Genomic DNA, 27,928 nt, shown 5'->3' on the forward strand with positions numbered 1-27,928 from the left:
TGGTGTGCTGCAGTCCATGGAGCTGCAAATAGTCACACATGACTGACCGACTGAAATGAACTGAACTGAACTGAGGTGACTTTATGACAGCCCGACAGAAATTAAGACCTGCTGGCAAAGTATTTCTCCCATGAATATTTTTATACACACAAGAATGAACAATGAGAACTCAGCTTCGATAATTTTTGTTAGGAGATAGATCAGTGGTATCTGGACATGTGCAGTGAACATCAGAGTGACTGCTGAGGGCTTGGGTGCTATCAGTGGTGATGTTCACAAAGGGTCATGGCCTAGGCACCTGGAAGGCAGGGGCCCCCAAGATTCCATGAACCCCTCCCCCTACCAGTTCTGTTGTGGCAACTCCAGATGGTTGCCTAGCATGCTGGGTCCCCCTCCTTCACTTCTGTCTGAGTCTGAGCCCCACACAGCACCTTTGGCTCTGAGCTCTGGCATCTTCAACTTCTCTTTGTGGTTGAGAACCCTCTAGTTGTTCCCAACAGTAAGTCAGGAATTCCAGTTGTTGTCATCCCTCAGTGTGATTAAACCTATGTGATTTTGCTTGTCTTTAATCCCCCATATATTGGGTGTCTCCTCCCCACCCTTGGCTTCTACCCCTTCTACCACATGTCACCATGGCAGTATGTCTTCCCTCTTTATCGGATCTGAGGGCAGAACGTACCCTCACGGAAATCAACCAGGAGCTTCGGTTGCAGCTGGCAAAGTACAAGCAGGACTTCAGGGACCTCACAGAGAAATTCCTCATATCCCAAGCTACTTCTTACTCCCTGGCCAACCAGCTGCAGAAATACAGTAAGTCTTCGAGGTCATGATCACCAAAGCAATGAACGATCACTGTCTTCCCTCTAAGACACTGTAAGTCTCCAGGATTGGTCTCCTTTTCCCTTTGTCATTCTGAGTTCCATTCTGACCACAATCCAGGAAAGGTAGTAGTGGCTCTTTTGCCTTCAGTTTCCTGAGGCTGGGAAAACTGAGGCACAAGGACTGGAGGCCTTTTCCAAGTTTGCAGTGATGTGTAGGGTGACATTAGAGTTAAAATCCCAGACAGTGATTCCTGGTGCAGGCACAGGAGTGCCTGTGTCTCTCAGGAGCAAGCTAAGCTGTGTGGACTGGAATCTTTTCTGTTCTGTATCAGATCCTGCATGCCTCTTGGCTAAACCTCTGGGACTAATGAACTCCATCAGTTCGAGGTTCCCTGAGGTTCCATTGGCAAAGCCCTGTGCCAGTTACCCTGGGGTAACGTGTGGTTAGACCCTGTAAGAAGGAGGGGATAGGATTTAAAGGAGCTTAAGGATGAGTCTGCTTCTCATTGAAACCATGGTTTCTGTGATGCCATCAAGACAGAGACTCCCTGGTGAGAAGGAAGCTGTGGTTTCTGAGTGTGCAGGTTCTCCTTCCTGAGCCCAAGAAAGCCATGTGACTCTGTGGCAAGATTGAAGGTGTTTCTGGTGAAATCAGACAATCTGCCCTTTCCTCCCTCTCCCAACTTGAGCTGGGTAATCTTTGGTGATACAGGTTGACCAGGAGTCCAGGGGAACCTGAGTCTGTGCTATAAGATGTGTGACCAGCATGAGGATGATGGTAAGTGGGGGAGATCACCAGCCCCAGTAAAAACCCAGGCAGAATGTGAGGAGCCCTTTGCACCCACAGTCAGCCTGGCAATTGGAATCATTTTTGCCTGTTCAGTAAGAGCGGCCTGGCGTAAGGACAGAAGTCAAGACCAGGGTACATGCACAACAAGAGCATGAGAGGAATCTTGACAAGTGTGTGTGTGTCACTTTCCTACAGTCATTTTCAATGAAGCGATGAGGGAGTCAATGACAAATGACGGACACAGAGACAAGTAAGGGGTAAAGCCTCCTATTTAAGAAAGTGAAAGGATGAGCTTTGGGGAAAGGACAAACTAAGTTTTATTTGCACCGCTCCTTATGATAGTAACAAAATTCTAGGAAAGAAATTGTGAGGCTGGTGAAGAAGAAATGTCTCACCAGGACCCTGGTGTGGAGGTCACCAGAGCACAGTGGAAAGACGTGGACTCCGGGCCCGGCTTCCTGGGCTCACCTCCCTGCTGGGAACCTTCCTGTGTCTCTGTTTCCTCCTGTGTCTGTGTGGTGCTGTAGTAGTAAGTATTGTTTGAGTTGTAGCGAGTGCTGAGTAAATCTGACAAAGCCCTGACAGTCGTGCCCGGCTCAGTGTAAATACACTTAGTTCATAGCTCTACTGTTCCTAATAACACAGACTTTCTCAGTGTTTGGCGTATCTCTTTAGGTCCTTATGGATTCATGTATTCTATTTCACACAAGTGTGTCCAGGTGAGTTTTATACCTTGAGACCCTTGTTCGTTCCTGAAATCCCAGCATGAGGGAACTAGCGGTCCTGTAGTCCTAGGGGCCTTCCTGACCTCACAGGAATCGCCACCCCAGGCCCTGCTCAGGGTCTCACCTAAGAGGCTGCAGGTCTTGGTTCAGTGGCCCAGGATTCAGGGTCCGTCTCAGGGGATGTGAATTCTGACTTTGTCAAAGGGCAGTTCATCCTGTCTATTTACCTTCTGTGCCTAGGAGCTTCTCTTTCCTCACCTCTACAATGGGGACTAACCTCGGTTCAGACGCTGAGGAATCAGATGTGGAAACCTCTCCGTAGAGACTGGAGAAGGAGTTACATCCAGCACTGAGGTGGCCTGTCCTCCTCCCTTGAAGGCAGTGACCACAGCAGCAGGGCCAGCTTTCCCTGAGGCAGTGTCTCTCTTTCCTCAGAGTGTGAAGCATGTAAGGACATCGTTGAATCTGTGCTGGGGGAGAAGCTGCTGTTTGAGGTGCGGAGGCCAGCAGAGAAGCTGGCAGAGAAGCCACCGCTTGATGAAAGGCTGAGGTAAGGAGGGCAGGGATGATCACGGCGAGCACAGGGCACAATAGTATAAAATAGGTGGAGAACACCAGTTGGTGAACCATGGATTCCAGTTGTATTCAGGAAGTAATTTACTTTGCTTTTACATAAACTACTGACTTGAATCTCATTGTGAATTCACTACATTCAAGTGAACCGGGGCACTCGGCTCATTCACAGTGTTGCGCAATCAATACCTTATTTGCCTTTAAACCCCACCCCCTCCTGACTGACCACATCCTGGAATCCTTCCTTGAGTCTGTCGGTTCCTACCTTCTTTCCAATTCACACCAGCTTCACGTGCCCACACTCTATATCTGGCTGTGTGCCATTCACTGGACAGTACTTTGTGTTGCCACATTAAAAATACAGAAAATACTTTGTGTATTCTTTGATGAAAATGGGCATGACCGAGTGGCTGAGTGAGAAACCGAAGAGACATCTTCATGGTGCAGGTTTAGGAAGACGTTGATGCATGCATGAGCATTCAGTAGTGTCTGACTCTTTATGATCCCATGGACTTAGCCCACCAGGCTCCTCTGTCCATAAAGTTTCCAGGCAAGAATACTGGGATGGGTTGCCATTTCCTTCTCCAGGGAATGTTCCCAACTCAGGGATCAAAGCTGCCTCTCTTGTGTTTCCTGAATTGTCAGTCAGATTCTTTACCAGATGAGCCACCAGGAAAGACATTAGGTTATTTTTACAGAAGCACAAGATGAATGAAATGTCACGAAATCTTACAGGAGTACTTTCTAATACAGAGGAAACCTTTGTTTACCTTCTTTCTCTTTGACACAGGCAAGTCATCAGATACGGGGTAGGAAATGGCAACCCACTCCAGTATTCTTGCCAGGATAACCCGATGGGCTGAGGAGACTGGTGCACTATAGTCCATGGGGTCGCAAGAGCCGGACACGACTGAGTGACTGATCCAGTCATCAGATATGTGCCAGAATTCTGTTTCGAGGTCTCCTTGGGGATGTTCTCACAGAAATCCCTAACAGTCTTTCATCTAAGTCTTTGCCTTTTACACTTGCATCTTCTGTTCCACCTAGGACGTGTGCCACACTAATTCAAAGTCAGGCAAGAGAGCTGACCCAGTTACGGCAGACACTACGGGATGGGAAAGATGACTCTGTCCTGCTCAAGCAGCACCTCGAGGACCTCCTCACCCGCAATGACCCGGACAGCCACCAGGGGCAGGGCTTCCGAGAGAGCCTGTCTGAGGGGTACCGACTGGCCAAGCGCCTTGCCTGCAAGCTCAGCCCAGGTGAGGGGGCCACAGACCCTGATAGCACTGATCCTCTCCTAGGTCCCCAGTTGATAAGGTGAACACCTCCACTGGGAATGTTTATCAGATTTCCTGTTTCGTGTCCTATTTGGGGCTATGTAGGAGCAGGATTGTCTAAGAGGACAGAGGAGAAGTGCACAGAGTGGACGTCATCGTGTCCCAACGGTCTGCTTCCTCCCTGATGGACCATGGCCACTGGGGCAGGAGGCAACATCCAGCCAGCATTAAGGCACAGAAAGGAGGAGGTGACAAGAGGCAGCTTATTAGAGTCAATAGCGCCCTAGACAAAGCTTGAAGTTCCCAGGTTCCAGGCTGAGTGCTGTGTTCATAACTATGTGAGAATGATTACTTTTCCTTATGTTAGTAACTGTTCACATCTGTAAAATGGATGAAATAATCTGTTGATGGTAGCTATAGTGATGAAATTTTGGAATATTTACAAATACACTGCAGAAAAAAGAAAGCCCTTCACTTTGTGGTGCTGGATAAGGTACTTGATGGAGTTGGACTGGCATTGGGAAAATAGTTTAGACTGGAGCACTCACTTTCCCTAGAGAGACTTTTCCAGATAACATGCAAAAGCCACCTTGAAGAGCCAGGATGTTCCCAGACGGATGGATGTGGGACATTGTTGTTCTCCTTAGAGAAAGGAGGGCATTTTGTGAGACCTGAGAAGGTTTATAGAGCCTGTGTCTTTGGCAGAATTTGTGGCAGGATGGATGACACATTTGTAGAAGTAGAAATGGAAGGTGGGCAATGTGAGGTGATATAAGGAAGAAAAGACAATTTAAATGTTTGCCCAATTTCAAGCAGAAGGTGTCCTGAAGATGATCTACCAGTTTAGAAGCATACTGCCTGCTGGATCAGAAATCCATGCTTGGGCAGTTGTTTAAAGACAATGCATTAAAACTTCAGTACAGTACTAACTCATACATAGATATTTATGACTCTGTGACCATATGAGTCCCTGTGATTGTAGTGGGTGAAGTGACTAGAAGCTGACTGGACACTACTGATTTTGTTTGCAGAAATGTATGAAGATGAAGACGATGAACAAGCACAAGAAAAACTAACCCCCAGGTAACAATTAACTATCAGTTCAGTTCAGTCACTCAGTCATGCCCGACTCTTTGTGACCCCATGGACTACAGCACACCAGGCCACCCTGCCCATCACCAACTCCTGGAGTTTACTCAAACTCATGTCCATTGAGTTGGTGATGCTATCCAGCCATCTCATCCTCTGTCGTCCCTTTCTCCTCCCTCCTTCAGTCTTTTGTAGCATCAGAGTCTTTTCAAATGAGTCAGCTCTTCACATCAGGTGGCCAAAGTATTGGAGTTTCAGCTTCAACATCAGTCTTTCCAATGACTATTCAGGACTGATTTCCTTTGGGATGGATTGATTGGATCTCCTTGCAGACCAAGGGACTCTCAAGAGTCTTCTCCAACACCACAGTTCAAAAGCATCAGTTCTTTGGTGCTCAGCTCTCTTTATAGTGCAACTCACATCCATACATAACTACTGGAAAACCATAGCCTTGACTACATGGAACTTTGTTGGCAAAGCAATGTCTCCGCTTTTCAATATGTTGTCTGTGGTCGTAACTTTTCTTCCAAGGAGTAAGTGTCTTTTAATTTCATGGCTGCAGTCACCATCTGCAATGATTTTGGAGCCCAGAAAAATAAGTCTGCCACTGGTTGCACTGTCTCTTGACCTATTTGCCATGAAGTTATGGGACCAGATGCCATGGTCTTAGTTTTCTGAATGTTGACCTTTAGCCAACTTTTTCACTCTCCTCTTTCACTTTCTTCAAGAGGCACTTCAGTTCTTCTTCACTTTCTGCCATAAGGGTGGTGTCATCTGCATATCTGAGGTTATTGATATTTCTCCTGGCAATCTTGATTCCAGCTTGTGCTTCATCCAGCCCAGCGTTTCTCATGATGTACTCTGCATGTAAGTTAAAGAAGCAGGGTGACAATATACAGCCTTGACCTACTACTTTTCCTATTTGGAACTAGTCCATTCCATATCCAGTTCTCTAACTATTACTTCCTGACTTGTATACAGATTTTTCAAGAGGCAAGTCCGGTGGTCTGGTATTCCCATCTCTTTCAATATTTTCCACAGTTTGTGGTGATGCACACAAAGTCTTTGGCATAGTCAATAAAGCAGAAATAGATGTTTTTCTGGAACACTCTTCCTTTTTCCATGATGCAGCAGATGCTTGCAATTTGACCCCTGGTTCCTCTGATTTTTCCAAATCCCGCTTGAACATCTGGAAGTTCACAGTTCATGTATAGCTGCAGCCTGGCTTGGAGAATTTTGAGCATTTCTTTACTAGCGTGTGAGATGAGTGCAATTGTGGAGTAGTTTGAGAATTCTTTGGTATTGCCTATCTTTGGGATTGGAATGAAAACTGAACTTTTCCAGTCCTGTGGCCACTGCTGAGTTTTCCAAAATGTTGGAATATGGAGTGCAGCACTTTCACCGCATTATCTTTTAGGATTTGAAAGAGCTCACCTGGAATTCCATCACCTCCACCAGCTTTGTTTATAGTGATGCTTCCTAAGGCCCACTTGACTTCACATTCCAGGATGTCTGGCTCTAGGTGAGTGATCACACCATCGTGGTTATCTGGATCGTGAAACTCTTTTGTATAGTTCTTCTGTGTATTCTTGCCACCTGTTCTTAATATCTTCTGCTCTGTGAGGTCCATACAATTTCCATCCTTTATTGAGCCCATCTTTGCGTGAAATATTCCCTTGGTATCTCTCATTTTCTTGAAGAGATCTCTAGTCTTTCCCATTCTATTGTTTTCCTCTGTTTCTTTGCATGGATCACTGAGGAAGGCTTTCTTATCTCTCCTTGCTATTCTTTGGAACTCTTCATTAAAATGGGAATATCTTTCCTTTTCTCCTTTGCATTTCGCTTCTCTTCTTTTCACAGTGATTTGTAATGCCTCCTCAGACAGCCATTTTGGTTTTTTGCATTTGTTTTTCTTGGGGATGGTGTTGATCCCTGTCTCCTGTACAATGTCACAAACCTCTGTCCATAGTTCATCAGGCAGTCTATCAGATCTAGTCCCTTAAATCTATTTTTCACCTCCACTGTATAATCATAAGGGATTTGATTTAGGTCATACCTGAATGATCAAGTGGTTTTCCCTACTTGCTTCAATTTAAGTCTGAACTTGGCAATAAGGAGTTCATGATCTGAGCCATAGTCAACTTCCGGTCTTTTTCTTGCTGACTGTATAGAACATCTCCACCTTTGGCTGCAAAGAATATATTCAATCTGATTTTGGTTTGACCATCTGGTGATGTCCATGTGTAGAGTCTTCTCTTGTGTTGTTGGAAGAGGGTGTTTGTTATGACCAGTGCATTCTCTTGGCAAAACTCTATTAGCCTTTGCCCTGCTTCATTCTGTACTCCAAGGCCAAATTTGCCTATTACACCAGATGTTTCTTGACTTCCTACTTTTGCATTCCAGTCCCCTATAATGAAAAGGACATCTTTTATGGGTGTTAGTTCTAGAAGGTCTTGTAGGTCTTCCTAAAATTTTTCAACTCAGCTTCTTCAGTATTACTGGCCGGGGCATAGACTTGGATTCTGGGATATTGAATGGTTTGCCTTGGAAATGAACAGAGATCATTCTTTCATTTTTGAGACTGCATCCAAGTACTGCATTTCGGACTCTTTTGGTAACTATCATGGCTATTCTGTTTCTTCTAAAGGATTCTTTCCCACAGTAGTAGATATAATAGTCATCTGAGTTAAATTCACCCATTGCAGTCCATTTTAGGTCGCTGACTCCTAAAATGTGGTTCACTCTTGCCACCTCCTGTTTGACCACTTCCAATTTGCCTTGAAACACAAACCTAACATTCCAGGTTCCTATTCAATATTGTTCTTTACAGCATCAGACCTTGCTTCCCATCACCAGTACATCCACAACTGGGTATTGTTTTTGCTTTGAATCCGTCTCTGCATTCTTTCTGGAGTTATTTGTCCACTGATCTCCAGGAGCATATTGGGCACCTACCCACCTGGGGAGTTCATCTTTCAGTGTCCTATCTTTTTGCCTTTTCATACTGTTCATGGGGTTCTCAAGGCAAGAATACTGAAGTGGTTTGCTATTCCCTTCTGCAGTGGCCACATTTTGTCAGAACTCTCCACCATGACCCTACACGGCATGGCTCACAGTGAAAGCTGTGAGCTTTCACAATGAAAGCTCACAGGCTTTCATTGAGTTAGACAAGGCTGTGGACCATGTGATTAGATTGGGTAGTTTTCTGTGATTGTGGTTTTCCATCTGTTTATCAGGAGCTGGTAATGTGTAGGGAAAATATGGACAGGGTCACACAAGAACAATAAGTACCTCAAGAGAGTCACATGCCGGAAGTGCTTATGGTGTAATTGACTTCACTCAACCCACATGGAAATGTCCCTGTAACTTGGTTGTCTGCTGTCTCTGTGCTACTTGTATGTGTGACCCAAGGCGAATGCAGCACCCTTAGGATTTCATATACACACAGAGAGCGTCTGTTCTCTTCTAAAGGAAGTCCAAGTGAGATAAATATTTGTACACAGTTGTCTTAGATCCTTGGAAGGAAGGTAACTAGCAACAGAATTAGTAAAGAAGCAACTAGAAAAATTAAACACCAGGACAACTGTCCAAAAAAAAAAAAAATTGGTAGTCTGTGACAATAGTAAGTGAAAGAGGCCTTGGAGGACTTTCAGTTCCTAAAGTGAAGGTAGAACATCTCAGAGAGTCTATAAGCTTTAATATCTGCATTCACTTCACTGTGCATACTCAGTTGCTCAGTTGTTTCTGAATCTCTGTGACATCCACGGAGTGGAGCATGCCAGGCTCCTCTGTCCATTGCATTTTCCCATAGAGAATACTGGATGGAGATTGCCATTTCCTTCTCCAAGGGATCTTCCTGACCCAGGGTTCAATGCCACGTCTCTGCATTGGCAGGCAGATTCTTTACCACTGAGCCACCGGGGAAGAATAAGGGCTTCTTCATCTTAAATAAGGGCTACTTCATCTTAAATTCAACATGGCTTAGGACCCGGGGGAAGCACTTGGTGTGGAAGTTCATTTGTGCTTCCTGTTCCTGAAAGGACCACCCTGGGATGGTTGAGTCTCCTTCCTCATCAGAGGTTTGTGGCCGGTACGTAGGGTACCTGCTTGTCCCCCTCTCCCATCCCCAGACAGACACACTCTGCTTCATACAAGAGAGGACAGTTCCTTCTCTCTTTAAGGGGCCTGCTCCTTTCCTCTCTGTGACCACTCCCCATGCCTCCTGTCAAAACCAGCCAGAATGGCTTGGGGTCAGATCTTCTTCATTTAATTTTCTGTCATTCCTTTCCCATCTGACACAGCATGGAGCTGCAGGAGGTTGAAAAGAGGGAAGTGCCTGAAGAATCCAAGGATGAATGTGGTTTGATGCCTTCAAGTCTCCAAGGAAGTTCTGACAGCCACCAGCCTTACAGTGATGACAAATTTAAATTTAATGAACTGGAAGTAGACCTTGGTCAGGATGGAGCCTGTGGTTGCTCTCATGCTAAAGAAGATGAAATTCCAACCAAAATCTCAGGTAGCCCCCATATTATTTCCCCTCACAAGCTCTGTAGACCAAAGAAGGTCATCTCTGAGGACAGGTTGCATAGACACATCTCAGTTGAAACCAGGAAAAAGGGTCTATTCTGGAACACAGACATCAGGTGGGTCAGGGAGCTTGCATTCTTCCTTTTGCTCCAGGCTTGTCTGTCATCCTGACCCCAGTGTCAGGCATTTGACCCAGATTACTTGTGACAACTCTCAACCACCTCAGCTGGAAATCCACAGGAGGGGTCTGTCAGAACTAGTTTGGAGCCAGTGTGTTCTTCCCTGCAATGATCTAATTTTTGTAAATGTTCCTGGCCTCTCCACAAATGATGACAGACTTGCCTCTTTATAAGGAGAGGTGATTTCCAGGTTTTGTTTTACTGCTCTCAGCCCCAGTCTCCCTTTTCTCGATGTTGGCAGGGCTTAGCTAAGATGTTATCTGACACCAAGACAGAGACAACTGTACCATTGCCTTGCTTGGATGTTTCCATGAAGCAAGGCTGGGCTCTGGCAGTTCCTCCAGCTTCAAATGCCATGGTTTTTGTGTAGCACCAAAGATGCCTTTTGATTGGAGGGTTCATACAATTCACTGGGCTTCCCTGCTGGCTCAGATGGGAAAGAGTCTGCCCGCAGTGCGGGAGACCCAGGTTCAATCCCTGCATCATGAAGATCCTCTGGAGACGAGAATGGCAGCCACTCTAGTATTCTTGTGTGGAGAATTCCATGGACAGAGGAGCCTGGTGGGCTGTAGTCCATGCGGTCACAAAGAGACGGACACTACTGAGCAGCTAACGCTTTCACAATTCCCCTGTTACTCTAGTCTCAAGTATAAATTCCTCTAAACCATCAACAACCACATAATCTGATGGGACTAAGCAGTACTATAGAAACAATCTAGAAAATAACTCAGCTCATTTTCTAGCATCTCTGTGGAAAATACATTTTTAAGTGCTTATACAGACTCAGAACAAAGGATGTTGGGAGAGATACCAGATCAAGCAGGAAATTTCCTCAATGGGTTTGGACACAGTCCAGACTAATTCTCATAAGACTTAAGTGTCCTAGAATATCTTTGCTAAAGAATTATGTTCTTACAATGAGAATATTAATGTCCTTGTTGTATATGTGTTTACTGAGTAGATATGTGTGAGGTCTGATTTGCTTATTATGACCTGCTTTCTCTGAATTTCCTACTAGACAATGAAAATGATCACAAGCAAGTGAGTGGACAAGAGCTCACATTGCCCAGGTAATTTGAAGATCTGTGGGCTGTGAATGTCAGTGGTGACCGCAGGAGACCTCAGATCCAGAGAAAAGTAGAAAGTTCTCTGTGTAACTCTTTCATCTATTCATTCAACTGCAATTATCTCATTCACAGGGTTGTCATTTATGTTTCTCAAGTTTGTGCATTTCAGTTTTTTAATCCTTCAAGTTTACCAATTGACAGTGAGCTTACCCAGGTGGAATAACTAAACCTGGGAGTTCCCGTGCTCATGAGTTTTCTCCTGAGTGGTTAAAGGAGGGGGAGATCCTATGAGTCTTACACTGGTTTGGCATCAGTATGTTGGTAAATACTGGATTTCAAGGGAAGACAATATAACGATATTCACATTACAATAAAATATTGAAAAAATAGTTCTTGAAGGCAGAATGTCTAGTCTATAACTCCTTTTTCTCCAACTTGGAAAAACTGATTTTGAAGCTGTATTTGTTCAAATAAAAATTTTAATTGTATGGGATAGTGTCCAAACTCAAACAAATCTTTAACTTCTTAAAAGCTGTGTTTACTTGGACACAGGATATCCAGATCAACACAATGTGTGCAGAAAAGTCTGAACCACTGTCCCGGTCCTCTGTGAGTGCTGGGGGTCAGGACGTCAGCGTGCAGGGAAAATCCTTCTCCTCCTTCAACCTCTGGTTGTGTGCCCAGTGCCCAGAGTACCTGCTGGCTCTCTCCCACCCCATGGCAGCCACCCTCCACTCCACATCAGGAGGAGTTACTTCCCTCCTTAAGGGGACTGCGCTTTTGCTTTCTGTGACCACTCCCAATGCCTGTCATCAAAACCAGCCAGATAGCGTGGGGTCGAATCCTCTTAACCTTCTGTCATCCCTTCTCCATCTGGCACAGCGTGGACTTGCAGGATGATGAGGAGAAGGTGGTGTTCCAGCAATCCCAGGATGAGTGTGTTTCAGTACCTTCAACTCTGCGGGAAGGTTCTGCCTGCAACCAGCCTTCCAGTGATGGGGAATTTGCATTTGATGAAGAGAATGTGGCGTCTGCCGTGGATGGAGCCTGTGGCTGCTCTCAAGCTGAAGAGGATGAAATTCCAACTGGTCTCCCAGGTAGTCTTCAATGTGTCTGCTAGTCTACTCTGGGAGAATTATCCCCTTTGATAGACCCTGGGCTTACATACTGAAGCCTGATTTGAACCAGACTCTATGTCTGCATTTAAAATAAGACATTCTATGAACGAACTTTTCTAAGTTTCCTGTCATAGTGGTCCCTGTGGTAAACCACTCTGCCCAAGGCGGTCCTGCCAGACGCACGTGTACCTCGGCAGTCGTGGCACAGGAGGTGCCTCTCAGGCTTCCTAATTTTGAATGAACCTCTTATCTCACGTGAAATGCTTTAATTTTCATTTCTGGGTAATGTCCCTGAGTTCCTACACCTGTCCAAGGCTGTTGGCATTCTTGTTTATACCTTTGGAGATCTCACTACTTTGGTTCACTTCTATCAACCCATGGTCTCTCTCTTTTCCTTTGACTTACCTTGTTCGAAGTCTTCTGAAACCAGAAGGTAAGCCACACTGTCTTCTTTGGGTATGTTTCTCTGAGGTAAGGCAGGGCTGGAACTTCCAACCTGATGAATGGCCGCTGTTTGCAGCTTTGAGATTCATTTGACTTGATGGTGTGTGGGTTCCACTCCCATTATATCTCAGTGTGTAATCACTTATCCCATTAATAAACAACATTTCAGATGAAAAAAGCCTGAGTGTTATAGCAGGCTGAGGATGTAGCTAAGTTGTTCCCCAGGAACTGTGGGGAAAAGGATGTATTTAGCTGTTTGCACAGACTCAGGACCAGGATACTCTGCCAATGACATTTCATATCAAGGACATTCGTCCAATGGCTCAAGAAGGAAACCCAGTGCCTTCTTATGAGGCTCTTTCTAGGGCCTCCTGTATTGTTTCTGTCTCAATAGCCTGTTACCACATTGTGAAGACAGGCACAGGATTGGGTGTTTTTGAAAGGTATTTGCCTGATATAACTCTTCTGTTAATTTATTTGCAGAAAACCAGAATGATCACGATGACCTGAAAGGCCCAGAGGTGGTTGCCCCGAGGTAAGTTTGCATATCTGTGGGCTCCTATACAGTGATGACACCTGCAGACCTCTGATCCAGGGAAAAACAAAGTGCTGAATATATTGTGTCATCACTTTTGCCCACCAGTATTATCCTATTTCATAATGTTCTCTGCTTTCACTGTGGTACTTCTATTGTTTCCCATTTCTTATTTACTTGTCAAGTTTAAATCCCAAGTCCGTTGACCCAGGTGAACTAAGTCAGAGTGCTGTTTTTGCACTCAATTTTTATATCAGGTGTGGTTTACAGAGTGAGATGCATATCTGCTTTCTGTTTGGTGTTAGCATGCTGGCATGCGTGCCATAGTGATGTCAATGCAATGTGAATGGAAGTGTGAGAGCCAGTGTTCTCTGTCCCTGTATGCGAGGCGTGACTGTACCATCAGAGGGAATTCAGTCTGTTCATCAGCCTGTTATTTGGCCAGAGCACTGAGCACCTGCTGCTCTTTCTCTCTTCTGCCCTGTAAAACGTCGCTGTGTCTCACGCACGTAACAGAGTTTTCTCTCTCTAATGGATCAGACCCTTGACGTGCTTCACCACTCAAACATTCCATCAAATCCAGATAGGATTCTACAGTTTCTCCTCAGTCTTGGCTTAATCTTTTGCCCTCCCTCCCCCACCACGTTCAGCAGACCGCTGCCACAGATGAGAGAGAACGGTGTCCCACAGGACTCTCTGGATGCATACTATCTGACTTACTCGGTTCTTCCTGACCTGTCAGACTCCTTCTGGCCTTATAGGAGCAATGCCATCTTCTCACCTGAGGACGTGGATGTCTCTTATGCCCGGGATGTAACCAGTGAGTATTTTCTTGTGATAGAGCTCCACCTGGATGCCCAGGTAGACTCTGTATTCTTTGTACTCCTCGCCTCTGGGGTGCTGAGATTTGTCATCCCTGTTGGAAGCTCTGTAGACAGTGATTTGAATCAGACTCTGTGGTAGAGTTTTAAGTACAGACATCAGGTGGGTCTGGGAGCTGTGCTGTCTTCTTCATTCAGGTGAAGCCTATGGGTCAGGCCCCAAGTTAGATCATGGACCCACGGCTGGTGCAACACACTGACTCACTTGTATGTGTGCAGGGGTCTGGAGATGACTGTATTTTTCCTGATTCCTATGCAATGTCTCCACTTGCCCATAATGCTCCCACTTCCATACCCAGTTGTCCCTTGAACTTCCGTGCCTTTCAGAGGTGCTCACAGCCGTAGGTATTTGTTGCTTCCCTGGTGTCACTGCTGTCACCCCCAGGGTTTGTCTCCTCTAAATTGCTCGTCTTAGCAAGCCAATCATCTGGACCCCAGGATGCAAAGAGCCTCCCATCACCTTGCTTGTATGTTTCCATGAAGCAAGGCAGAGCCCTGGCATTTTCCCACCCCATGAATGACTGCAGGCTCCATGTAACAACTAGGATTCGTGTGATTCGAGGTTTTCTTCATTCCACTCATCATTCTGCTAAAGCATTCAGCATATGATGAGAAAAGCCTGAGTATTACAGTATTCTGCCAGAATGCAGGTGGGCTATTCCCCAGACTCCGTGGGGAAGATGAATCTTTAACTTTTTACTCAGTCTTGGAAGAGAATTCTGTGGTGAGGATATACCAGGGCATGGAGATCTTGCCTGATGGCACAGGAAAGCAAACCAAGGAGAGTCTGAGATCCAACTTGAGGCATCTGGAATATCCTTCTTAAATAGCCTATCATCTCACTGCTGATATTGTTGTCCCTGTGGCAGTATTGGACACTGGATTATTAATTTACACAGTGAGATCTGCTTAGTGTTTCTTGACTTCTCTGAATTTATCCTTAGAAAATCTCGCTGATCTTGAGGACGAGGAAGATCAAGACATCATCTCTTCTAGGTAACTATGGAGAAACACGGGGCTAACATCAGTGTTGACATCTGGTCATCTAACATGCAGGGGAATCGGAAAGTGCTGAACATGCCTATTTCTTCCATTCAGACAACCACAAATTGTCCCTGTAACAAGGTTGTCTGTTTTCACCCTTTATGAATCCCTCTCAATTATAGTAACTCGCAGTCAGTTGAAGCAGGGCTACTGATCAGCCACAGGATTTCTTGTACTCCTCTGTTTGCTCCTTTTTATTAAAACCAGCATGCAATACTTAGCTGCCTCTGTCACTCTGGGTTACGACCTTGGCAGGTATTTCATGGCAAAGAAAGTAACTAGGAAAAAAAGTCATGTCACATTGCATATTTGAAAAATTGGTCTTGCAAATGCAAGATTTCTAGGAGTCTATTATGCTGTCAGAGCTGGTATTCCCTTGTATGCAGCATGTAAATTTCAACAAAACTTATGTTGTATTTGAAGTCTCCTTGATGTTCTAAGGACGTGTGTGACACGATTATGTGTCCTGGGGTGGCTCATCTCCTTCCTTCTGAACTCATTTCTTCTCTGTGCTCAGAGCATCTCATGCTCACTCTCCCTCACTCTCTCTCTTTCCCTTTGCAAGCGCCCTCAGGCCCCAGATGGGAGTTGTAGGGGGTGGGGATTGTTATACCTCCCTGTAAGGGGACTCCCATTTGTGTTTGGCAACCTATCCCTTAACCCTCCCATCAAAACCAGCTATGGCTCCAGGTTGACTAATCCCTCTTGTTTAACCATCTGCTCTCCCAACCCCACAAATCTCAGTGTGGAGCAGCTGGTGGTAGAAGAGAATGAAGTCCAGCCGGACTCACTGGATGAATGTTATCTGGCTGCTTCTGTTGGCCATCATCTGGCAGGCTCCTGTCATCCTTATAGAAGTGCCTCCTTCCCAACAGAGAGAAGAGAAGTTTTCTTGGCTCTAGATGTAAATGGTGAGTACTCCCAGGCAGCTTCTTAGGCTCAGGTTGATTAGAACTATGTTCTCAGTTTTAATTTTTAGAAGGCATCACGAGCCTTTGCATTCTTCTTGCCCCAGACTGCCCTCTGTCACCTGAACTCATCTCATCAGCACAGCCTTGTGGTAGCAAATCAGACCAGAGAGGGCAAGAGGAGGGATAAGGGCAGAATCTCAGCTACCACTGTCTCACCTGCAGGAATTTGTATAACAGAGCTCTTCTTATCAAGATAAGAATCCTTATAGTCATGAAATTTTGTTGCTAATTTTATTTCTTGAATAGTTTCTGGCAAGCTCTCTGGCTTTGCATTCATGATTGCAGTCTGCTCCATATTTGTAATGAATGTTATATTGTTCCCCACTCCAGATTCTTACCCCTGGGCTGCCTACCTCCCTCTGAAGCATTTAGATACGTGATTGTGAACATCAAATCTGCCGATACCCTGTAATTTCCATGAAGCCAAATATCTGTCTCTGTTGTTCCATCCTCTAGAAACTCCTGTGTGTTTCATCCTTTGTGCAGCAAAAAGGACTCTTCCATGTGTGGCTTATAGTTTCAATGTTTTACACAATCTCAGTGGTATAATCTCACAGAAACTATCCATAAGCTGTGTATATGATAGGGCTATTGACCTAATTTATGAGCCAGGTCTCCTTGGGTAGCAGTTCATAGGGTGTGGAAATTAAAACCTAGTATGAAATCCTTTTGGGCTATTTTTTATTTTTTACTTTTTCTTTAGGAGATGCATTTTTATTGTTAGGACTTTGACTCATAAGATCATCTTGATAAACAAGGAGAAACTCCATTATGTATCAGACTATATCTTACTTCTTTAAAAATGATATTGGGCATATAAATGCTGTCCGTCAGTCATTTGGTGCCTTTTCACATTGGAAGCAGTTTCTTTCTTATTTCCCATTCTTCCCTGAGGAGCAGAGAAGCAAAGGTTTTCTCAGGATCACAGTAGTTCACAAACCAGAAAGGGAACACACGGTTATTGTGTGCCTGTTGTCTGCCAGGCTGCTTACTAAGCGAGCTCCAAGTGCACCACAACCCCTTCAGCCTCCCAGGCACCCTCTCAGGGAGCTGTGGTGTCTCATGGTGGAGCCCAGGGCACTGATGCTCAGCGAGGTGCCTTCACTTGCCCAGCTTCCTGGCCACTGGCAGGTGGGACACTGACCTCTCCTGGGCCTGACTCCCTGGCTCTGGCTGTATCCTCTCCTCTTAGCAGTTGGACCATCAGTGACTAAGAGAGGATGTTGCTCACCTTTTCCTCTTTGCCCTGAACCAAATCATTTGCAACTATCTTAATCTTCAACAGAAGTTGCCAGAGGGTTGCAGAGAACCCTGCGGTCCCTCACCAACAGAAGTTGCCAGAGGGTTGCAGAGAACCCTGCGGTCCCTCACGCAGATCTGCCAGCTCCCAAACCCTCTGTGCACTCTGTCCCAGGACCAGAGCCAGTGGCTTCTGCAGCCCCTCCAGGTGGAGCCACAGCTCCTCAGGGCTCTCTGGAGAATCAGCCAGGATGAGAGTCCACGCCTCTCCCCACCTCCTGCCCCCAGGTCACCTGCTGTCGTGACGGGTCCAGGTAGACTTTGAATTTGGCTGTGCTGAAGCCATTAAAAAACTGTGGAGCTCTATCTCAGAAGCACTGACAGCCGGGTGTGGGTTCCTGTGAAGAGGATGAGTGAGGCTCAGCCATGTGTCTCAGATGTGTGTTTGGGATGTGTGTGATATGGCCCAGGCCTGGCAGTCCATTGTTCACGATGGGCCAGGAAAGGCCACATCCCCACAGATGGATTGAGATGAGTGAATAGAATATCTAATCTATGCAGGGATCCATCCTGTGTCTTGATTCTCATGATAACCCGAGGAAAGTGTGGATAGCTATTATGCAGCCATGTGGGTACAAGTCATCAGCTCTACCCCGTCCTCTCTGTACAAGGAGAAACCCTGCAGAAACAACACAAACACTTGATTTTTAAATTACAAGTTGATCTTCTATTGGAGGCTTTTTCCCACACTAACAATAATGGGCAGTATTATTGATGGTTGATAAAATGTTTGGTTATTTTATATTCTGTCAATGCAGAGAATATTCAAAGCATAGCTTTAATAAAACCCCATTCTCAAGAAAAGACAAATAAAATTAGATGATGAAATTACACAATGACAATTAAAAACAATCCTAGACATTGATTCAAGATAACATTGGAGAATAAGAGGATATGTAGTTTTGACAGTTCTTTCAACCACCAAACATTGTACAAGGATTTGCCCTTCAGCCCAAATGAATTATCATAAAATCTGATTAAGTGTCCTAAAGTATGATGATTAGTGATTAATGAACTTTGTCTAGTGGAAATACGAAGGGCACACCAGACTGAGAGAAGTGCTTCTGGAAAAGCCCGGGAAGCTCACAGAGGCTCCTGGTACAGGCCTGGGGTCAGAAAGGGGGCCAGCCTGAGTCCTGGGAGGATTTGCAGTGGGAGTTGTGGGAAGTGATGTTCGAGAAGAAAGAGGGACTAGAAGACAGGAGCACTGGAAAGGCGGGTGAGGAGGTTAGATTTGGGTAGCAGGGAAGGGAGGATGAATTTCCGTAAACTGAGGAGCATGTGATGAACCAGGATTGGGGGGTGATAAGACAGGTGAGCTTTGAGAGTGTGGAGAGGACTGAATCAGAGAAAGCAGTTAGAAGGAGGTTGGATGAATCTTTGATGAGAGTCAGACACAGATGCTCTCTGGAAGACTAAGAGATAACAGGTACATGAGAGACAGTTACAGAAACACACCTTGTGAGGGTGCGGATGCATAAGCAGGAGGTGAGAGGAGAGCCCCCTGCAGTGTAGAGCAGCCCTGGGGGCTGTGACCTCACATGAGCCTGACCTGGACCGGATGAGGGTACTTCACGTCTTTGATTAGCCCATGTTCTGAGGATATGTACTCATTTCACAGTAGAAACATAAGCAGATTTCATTAGCAGCACTGTCCAGGCACCAGTGGAGGGACGTGTATTGAAGGAGTATACGTATATTATCTCTCTAAAGAGACACATTCCTTTGAACTGTATCCTGAAAAACTGGGATATATTTGATCCCCAGGGCTTAAAGGAAACACACCTGGTCTCCCTATGTGATGCTGCATGGCCACGGTATCCATTGGAGGATGGTGAACTGTGGCCAGTTGGAGGGTCTGTTAAGTATAATAGTGTTCTACAATTAGACCAGTTCTGTAAGGAACAAGGGAAATGGGTAGAAGCAATGGCAACCCACTCCAGTACTCTTTCCTGGAAAATCCCATGGACGGAGGAGCCTGGTAGGCTGCAGCCCATGGGGTCGCTAAGAGTCGGGCATAATGAGCGACTTCACTTTCATTTTTCACTTTCATGCACTGGAGAAGGAAATGGCAACCCACTCCAGTGTTCTTGCCTGGAGAATCCCAGGGACAGAGGAGCCTACTGGGCCGCCGTCTATGGGGTCGCATAGAGTCGGACACGACTGAAGCGACTTAGCACAGCATCAAAGAGACACAACGGTGTTCCCAACAGGGTCTCAGCCCTCTCCTCTACTAGTTCTAGTTGCTAATACCATCCATCCCCACTCTGCCCCATGTGGGAATAGAGTTTATTCTGTATATACAAGTACGGGTAAGTGGAAGGGTAGACAAAATTTCAAGCAAGGAAGTTCAAAAGGGTCTGGAATGTACTGTATTTTCTCAGCTCAACTTCTAGTGGTACCTGAAGCCTTCAGGCCAAATGTCTCTCCCTCTTCTTTTATTCCTGTGGGTATATATTAACAACTCTTTCTCCCCCATGCCTAGAGGCCTGTCTAGAACCTTCTCTCTAGGCTACAAGACTAAGGCTAATAACAGAACAAGAGGCTTGACCCCCTGTGTCACCCAAACCCTCTAGACTCAAGTGGGTGATTTCTCATTTCAAGAAATTGCAGCCTAGACCCTGCCTTCTCAGCACCCCAGTCACAGCCATAAATATGGCATCTTCTTCACACCGATGTCTGCTTTTGCTGTCTGGGGTATTGGGTGGTTTCACTCATGGGCTGGGACAGCAGAAATGGGAGTCTGGGAGGGCTTAGCAAGAAAAAGCTTCCATTGGTCCTACTGAACCCTCTTTTACTTTCAGGGGACACCTGGGAGGACTGTCACCGGGGATCTGTGAGTTTCCCAGGGTCAGAGGTGCCAACTTCACAGGCACAGCTTCAGGAAAGCACCCACGTGACTGACTGTCTGCAGTGGCAGATGAACCAGCATTTCGACTGTGGTGACAGCAAAGCCATGCTTGGTCTTTCTTCCACCAACTGGGGCTTTACCTCCAACCCTGATTCTGGAAACCAAGGACCACTCTTTCTAGGTAAGAAAGAAAAGGGGATTAGGAAGCTCTGGTCCATGTGCTGGTCGTCACAAAGCTGTGGATGGAGGAGGCAGTGGGCCTCTCCCACGCCCGCTGTCGGCCCAGTTGAAACCTCTGACGCTCTAACAGCGTCAGGTGATCAAGAGCCTGGACTTAGGACCAGCTCAGCCTCAGGCCCTGGTTCTGAAAATTCTTGCTTGTTTAACTGAGCCAAGTTATTTATCTTCCTAGGTCTTTGCCTCTCTGTCCCTCATCTGAACTCTTGAAAAATTCTATCTCCTTTGCATATTGTTGGGAATCTTAAACAATATAATGTCCAGGGCATCTGATTCGCTAAAATTTGTTTGATAACCACTATGAATATACAATATCTAAGAATTGTGTCTTTCTGGTGCTTTAACACTTATAAAACGATTGCACAATCGTTGTTTCCTCTACAGTAGCATGAACTTTATAGTCTCCACTTTCTCTACACCCCATCTTCCCTTGCTTTCTGAGAAAGGTAGCTTGGCCAATATTTTCCTCTCCTTTCAACATCCGTCATCAAGGCAATTTACTCCTGTTGGGTGCTCTCAGTAACAGTGTATTAGCAACATTCAACAGGGGTGTAAACACTGGCTCTGCAACTCAGTCCCATGTTTGCTTTTCATATCCAGTTTCTTTTCCTTATTTTTCCCTCATTTTAAAATAAAGGGCTACCATCATTCTTGAAGTGCACCCATCATTGTCTTTTATGACACTCCATTTAATTCATTCTTTCCACTCATCTCCATGTCCGTCTCCTAGTTTTCCTCTCCTCTGGGTCCACCTCTGTTCACATTTCCTTAAAAGAGCTTCCAGACCCTCACATCCATTTCATCTGGGACGTATTCATCCTTACCCTGCATCGCTCTCCACATCCTCCACTGGAGCCTGGCGCTACCTGGCGCTCATCCCTCAGGCTGTGGCCTCATCTGAGGAATGAGGAGAGACCCACGTCCTCAGGTGGAGCTGAGATGAGAAGGAGCCCCCTTGTGGCAGCATGGAGAGTCTCAAGGGAAGTGCTCAGGGAGGGCAGGGATGCAGAGCCTGACAAGAGCCACTAGGTCTCGTGGTGTTTGTTGTCTTCTCTTCCCTCTCGTCTCTCCTTGTGCTTGGCCTCCCACATTCCCAGCCAGGACTGAACCCCACTGGCTCAGTCACTGTTTCCTGCTCACCTTCCATGGAGACCTGAGCAGGAATCCAGGCTTCACAGCAGATTTTGCAGCCAAGGGTAGTTTTAATGCCCTTTACTTTCACACCCCTTCACACTGTGACTCCCACCCGCCCCCCGCCATATCTCCTAGTTCCTGTCACCAAACAGAGTTTCTTGCTCATTCTTATTTTTCTATTTTCTTTTCCAAAGTCAACTCACCAGGAAGCCAACAGAATGATACATTCAATAGCTCGAATCCTTCATTCATTTATTCCATCACAAACACACTCACTTGTGAGGTTTCTTCCATTTTATCATATTGTCTATGCCTTATTTTAATTATGTATAATATCATATGTAGTGTGTTTACATTATATGAAGTGTATATTGATGCACATTTAAAAGTTTTCCAATTTAGACTTCCCCACTTCTTTTCTCTCATGAGGTTTTCCTTCAGCTTTGACTTTGCTTCATCTCTTCCCTCCAACAGTACAAACTGCATCCTGTAGGTGTTTCTTGCCTCTGTCTTTTCTACCTAGGAATTTTTTGTTGTCATCCATTTCATTTTTCTTGCTCATTTATGGCATTTGGAAAGATGTTTGCCCTGTGGCACACTTAACAATACTGGGTAGTATAAGGAAAGTCAGCAAAAAAGAAAACACAAAAATATCTCCATGTCTTCACCTACCCATGGGCTTTCAGATGGCCTTTCTTGTTCCTGGACACTTTCTGTACCTGATGTCCTTCTTGGGTGGGGGAGTGAGTCTCTGTAAATCATGAATAACAATGGATCCTGTTGGCTGTGGTTTTATCTTCAGAGCTGGGTGCTTCCATCAGCATGAAGAAGGCTCCCAAGCTGCAAGGTGAGGGCTCCACAGCAAGCACACACGAGCATCCAGTCTGCAACAGGATTAAGGGCTTAAGTGTCCTGAAACAGAAGAGCATCAGAAGAAAACTGCTGTTTGGCAAGTGGAGACTAGCCTGCAGATTCCCTGGCCTTCAAGCGTAGGGTACAGAGGTAATCCCATGCACTTCTTCCTTATGCTCTTGATCTGTTATGGCTCAATCTCCCACTAATTTTTCTCTTCCTCATTTGTTCACTCAACAGCTGACACTACCTCTGTGTGGTCTTTCCTCTCTTTTGGGGGCTGCCACCCTGCAGGGCCCTTCCATCTCAGTGTCCTGTTTCCAGTCTGACCTCTACTGTTTCCCCACTGCTACCATGCTCACATTCCCTCTGACCTTTCGTATTAGCCACAAGGAAGCCCAGATCCATGGTCCTCCTCATCAGAATAGCAGCATTTAAGCCTCTGAAAACACTGGCCTTAAATCACACACATTCTTGGTCTCTTCACCTTACTTTCCCCGCCCCTGCCTCCACGTCCACTGCCTCTTTCTTCCAGGATCACGTCATAAGGAATCACTTGCATGTGAGTTGGCTTCTGGAGAAATGAACCTAGGACAGCCCTTAACCCTCAGCTTTTCCACCTGAATAAGAAACGCCAGAACTGAAGGGAAAAGCCTTGATTACTAAAATAAAATAAGAACCTGGGTCATAGGTGAGCATGCTGGACTGGCCCGAGTCATGATTCCCCTCAGCCTCCGATAGGCGGAACTTTGCTAACGTGCAGGGGGCTTCCAGGAACTCACTGGAGCTGGCATTCAGTGGAGGGCAGTAAATGGCTCCCTAAAGGGACATCGGGGAAAAGGAGATACAGAAGCCAGGTTTTCAAAATACATAGAGCATGAGATGGACAGGCATTCAGACCTCTCCAGTTTTACTCACATTATTCCTTCTCCATATTAGTAAAAGCCCAGAAAAATGAACTGAGTTGAAATCTGAGGCCAGGGAATGTAGGACAGCATTATACTGAATTAAATTTGGGCCACATTTATGAAGACCCAGGGAGCTACACAAGAATACAAGATAATCATTGCTTCAGACAATCCAATGGAGAAGGTCAATTATTTATATGCGAGTAACAGAGAAAGACCAAAAAATCTTTAGGCCAGTGGAGAGAGTGGTCCATATTGGACTAGAAGGAGGAAATAAAAAGAGTGGTGTGAAATAGTGTAGGTCTAGTGAGTAGTTCTAAATCATGCTATTGTAAAATGAGAACGGATTGAGTTTTGAGCTAATATGAATGCCTTAACTCAATCCATTGAAATTCTGATTTTAAAGTTCTGGGGATGAGGTTTGGATATCAGTATCTTTTAAAGCTCTGCTAATATGCATCAAGGATTAGAAGCACTGTGGGTCTGATAGGATATAAATAACCAATATGGCAGTGGCCTATGAGTGGCTGCTTCCTAAAAAAGCTGAATATCAACAAGTAAGGGAATTTGCATTCTTCTCTCAACAGAACTATTTGTACAGCCTGGAGAATATAAAACAGAAAAAAGGAGACGTAGATAGTTAAGTTAGATATATAATCTCTCTGTTTGGATTCAAATTTCTCACAATTTTCATAGTGCAAGATTAAAAAAAAATTACATAGAACCCAAAGTATAAAATTGACCCTCCCCTTGCCATAAGAATAAAATTTAGTATTTCCTCTTCTGCTGTTAAAATGCAACTTGCAGTTAGCTATTCACTAAACATGTTTCACAGACTACTAACTGGCTCAGAACAGCAGGTTCAACAAATTTTTTTTCATTGAATATATTCTTTATGCAAAAACCCCATAATGAATATTAGGCCTTATCCTGCTATAGTTATCCTTTTACATACCCTTCTATCAGTTCAGTTAAGTTGCTCAGTTGTGTCCAAATCTTTGTGACCCCATGGACTGCAGCACGCCAGGCTTCTCTGTTCATCACCAACTCCCAGAGCTTGCTCACACTCATGTCCACTGAGTAGGTGATGCCATCCAACCATCTCATCCTCTGTCGTCCCCTTCTCCTCTTGCCTTCAATGTTTCCCAGCATCAGGGTCTTTTCTCAGGAGTCAGTTCTTCACATCAGGTGGCCAAAGTTTTGAAGTTTCAGCTTCAGCATCAGTCCTTCCAATGAATATTCAGGACTGATTTCCTTTAGGATGGACTGGTTGGATCTCCTTGCACCCCAAGGGACTCAAGAGTCTTCTCTAACACCACAGTCCAAAAGCACCAATTCTTTGACACTAAGCCTTCTTTATGGTCCAACTCTCACATCCATACATGACTACTGGAAAAACCATAACTTTGACTAGATGGACCTTTGTTGGCAAGTCACGTCTCTGCTTTTTAATATGCTGTCTCAGTTTATCATAACTTTTCTTCCAAGGAGTAAGTGTCTTTTAATTTTATGGCTGCAGTCACCATCTGCAGTGATTTTGGAGCCCAAGAACATTAAATATCTCTGTTTCCATTGTTTCCTCATCTATTTGCCATGAAGCGATGGGACCGGATGCCATGATCTTCGTTTTTTTGAATGCATAGTTTTAAGCCACCCTTTTCACTCTTCTCTCACTTTCATCAAGAGGCTCTTTAGTTCCTCTTTGTTTTCTGCTCCAAGGGTGGTGTCATCTGCATATCTCAGGTTATTGATATTTCCCCTGGCAATCTTGATTCCAACTGTGCTTCATCCAGCCCAGCACTTCGCATGATGTACTCTGGATAAAAGTTAAATAATCAAGGTGAAAATATAAAGCCTTGACATATTCCTTTCTCAATTTGGAACCCGTCTGTGTTCCATGTCCAGTTCTAATGATGTTTCTTGACCTGCATACAGGTTTCTCAGGAGGCAGGTAAGGTGGTTTGGTATTCCCATCTCTTTAAGAATTTTCCATAGTTTGTTGTGATCCACACAGTCAAAGGCTTTGGCCTAGTCAAGAAAGCAGAAGTAGATGTTTTTCTATGTTTTTCTATACACTAGCATAAAATACTAGGAGAGACTCTTTCTTTGAGAAAAGTTTGAGAAAAAGGTGATGAAAATTTAGTATAACTAAACTGAATATTCTTTCACTTCAGAGTTTTATTTGTGTAGATGTCAAGGATATTCCTAGAAATGCCTTAAGGTAGATCCAGCATGAAATGAAATCACCTTCATAGCATTTTGGTGTCCATGGGATGTGAATGGCTTGAGACACAGTTACACTCCCTGCTCTCTTTTTGCTAATTTTATTTTGAGTTTCCCCCCTTTCCATTCATTCCTCAGTCTCTTTGGAGCAGGATTTTCCTGGAAAGCCTTATTCCTGTCCATGAGGATGACCAAACAGCCTCTATTAACTGTTGACTCCTCCAGATTGGAGATTTCCTCTTCTCCTCTCCCTTCCCGCAAATGTATAGGAAGGGCCTGTGGCCTGGGTTGTCAATAACAAGTCATGTGGTTTTCGATAGTCCTTAGATCCTTGAGAACATAGCTCCTCCTCTGTGAATTATGGAACTGGACTTGGATTCGTTCTGAGGTCCCTATTGGTGCTCACAATCCAGGACTCTCTGGTAGCCTGCTTCTCCTCCTCAGAAGGCAGGATGAAGAGGTAGAAGAGGGTGTCTTTCTCAGTTGAGGATCCTGTGCTCCCATAGCAGTCTGTTTCTAATTGTGTATGAGGGATGCTCAGCACGTCCATCCCTCAACATGTGGGAAAGTGTACAGATGAAGGGGATTCAGGGGTGAAATGACTATTGAGGATTGAGTGGTGGGGGTCCATTTAAGGCTTGGAAGCAGCTTTGAGCTGAGATATCACCAAGCAAGGTGGGGTGAGGACTGGGGTCCTTAGATGCTGCACCACAGGCTGGATGAAAGTTTAGGGAGCTATTCCTTCTAACTCATGGATCTCACTTTTCTCTCCAGCCAGCCTGTGGCTCTCCCTTCAGCTCATCCTGTCAGCAGGAGCTCTGTCTGCCCCTGGCCCCAGTCACCATGTGGCCATCCCTCCAGGCTCAGCAGGACCTAACAAACACTCACGTTTCTTCTCTCTCTCTGTCTTTCACAGATACCAATTATTTTAGGAACTAAGAAAAGATATTGTCAAGTTGAGAAACCACACTATAAAATTCCCTTTTCCATTTGATGAAAAACAAAATCTACAACAGCAACTCAATTTAAACCTCAGCAACACTGGAGGGATCCTTTCCTGAGAATGAACATCCCAACCAACAAGCACTCTCCACACCCCAAGGGACAGAATTGATGGGAGTAATCCCAGCATCAGCCTCGGAATGTAATCCTCAGTAAGGTGATCAATGCTTTGATGGACACACAGTTTGGAAAGACCTTAACTCTTGCTTCTCTAAATATCCATCCTCCACACACCAGCATGGGAACAACTGCAAGAAGACAACGTATCAACCCGGTCACTCTTTGCCACCAGATGGACTGTGCTCAAAGCAGACAGCGTTTACTATGCATTGTTCTCGCTGAAAGTGTTCATCCTGTGTTTAATGTTGAGGTAGATATCAGATAACTGCAGAATTTAGACCTTTGAACCAGACAACTGGCCTTTCTTTCTTCAAACAGTCAATGTTTGCAACAAAGACAACAAAAAGGAGAAGAGATGTTTTAGGTCCCAAAGGACTAAGAAGATTGTGTTACTTTATTTCTTTAGTCCTTCGGAACCTCAAACATCTCCTCTCCTTCTTGTGTTTGTCTTTGATGGTCGTGACATTGACTTCTTTGCAGAGGATAGGTCAGTTGTCTACTCAAAGGTCTACATTTCGCAGTTGTCTGATCACTTCCTCATGATTAATTCGGGTGAACCCTTTCTGCCAAGAACACCGTCTAGTGCCTGCTGTGAGCTTCCTAGTGCAGCCTGTTGGAGGCTGAGCGTCCACTTCACCTGTCACCACGATTATTATTCCAGCATTGAACACTGTTATGCAGAGGCTTGTAAGATCCGTTCACTGAAAAGACAGGTTTTTGTGTCTGTAATGAGTAATTTGATTAGTGGTATTTTGAGAGTGTATGAATATTGTATTATATGATGCTCTTTCTGTAAAAATTTTACTGTCCTTTATTGATCCCTGATGTGTGTCAGATATCATATCTGTGGTATTGCCAGCTTTGTGCTGTGGAAAAGACAATCCCTACTCCTAACATATTATTAAAAATATTTTTGAGTTTCACTGTGGACTCATGCTTTTTCAAAATTCAGTGTTATAATCCATTATTTTCTTACATTTATTTTTAATTGGAGGCTAACTGCTTTACAATGTAGTGTTGGTTTCTGCCATACAGCAGTGGGAATCAAACATAAGAATAAATATGTCCCCTCCTTCTTGAACCTCCTTCCCAGCCCTCCCCCATCCACAATCCATTATTAACATGACTGATTTTATTAATATCAATACTCTTGTCTCATGTGCCGTGCTGTGCTTAGTTGCTCAGTTGTGTCTGACTCTTTGCAACCCCGTGGACTGTAGCCCGCCAGGCTCCTGTGTCCATGGGGATTCTCCAGGCA

The 27,928-nt window shown here is 45.0% G+C and overlaps 1 protein-coding gene across 2 annotated transcripts; it reads left to right on the forward strand.

The window, feature by feature from the left end:
* On the forward strand, positions 1-27,593 carry LOC112445957 (neuroblastoma breakpoint family member 4). Of its 2 annotated transcripts, none has more exons than XM_059885019.1 (14): positions 1-810; positions 2,772-2,886; positions 3,957-4,171; positions 5,221-5,272; positions 9,580-9,794; positions 11,003-11,054; positions 11,934-12,148; positions 13,097-13,148; positions 13,802-13,968; positions 14,974-15,025; positions 15,818-15,984; positions 20,148-20,375; positions 22,368-22,567; positions 26,465-27,593. In XM_059885019.1, exons 1-13 carry the CDS (start codon positions 633-635, stop codon positions 22,556-22,558), a joined length of 1,899 nt encoding a protein of 632 aa, XP_059741002.1. In that variant the 5' UTR covers positions 1-632; the 3' UTR covers positions 22,559-22,567; positions 26,465-27,593. The 2 variants fall into 2 exon arrangements, with proteins under 2 accessions (XP_059741002.1, XP_024845770.1); XM_024990002.2 differs by having other exon boundaries at positions 2-810; positions 13,799-13,968.
* Positions 27,594-27,928: the final 335 nt, after the last annotated feature.

The sequence above is a fragment of the Bos taurus genome, chromosome 3, assembly GCF_002263795.3.
Source record: "Bos taurus isolate L1 Dominette 01449 registration number 42190680 breed Hereford chromosome 3, ARS-UCD2.0, whole genome shotgun sequence".
NCBI lineage: Eukaryota > Metazoa > Chordata > Mammalia > Artiodactyla > Bovidae > Bos > Bos taurus.

What these genes read in the sequence shown, in the direction of transcription:
- LOC112445957 (XM_024990002.2), top strand. Translation starts at nt 633, where the DNA reads ATGGCAGTATGTCTTCCCTCTTTATCGGATCTGAGGGCAGAACGTACC. An exon ending in CCGCTTGATGAAAGGCTGAG is followed by an intron (nt 2,887 to 3,956) that starts GTAAGGAGGGCA and finishes TGTTCCACCTAG; the next exon opens with GACGTGTGCCACACTAATTC. An exon ending in TTATGCCCGGGATGTAACCA is followed by an intron (nt 13,969 to 14,973) that starts GTGAGTATTTTC and finishes ATTTATCCTTAG; the next exon opens with AAAATCTCGCTGATCTTGAG.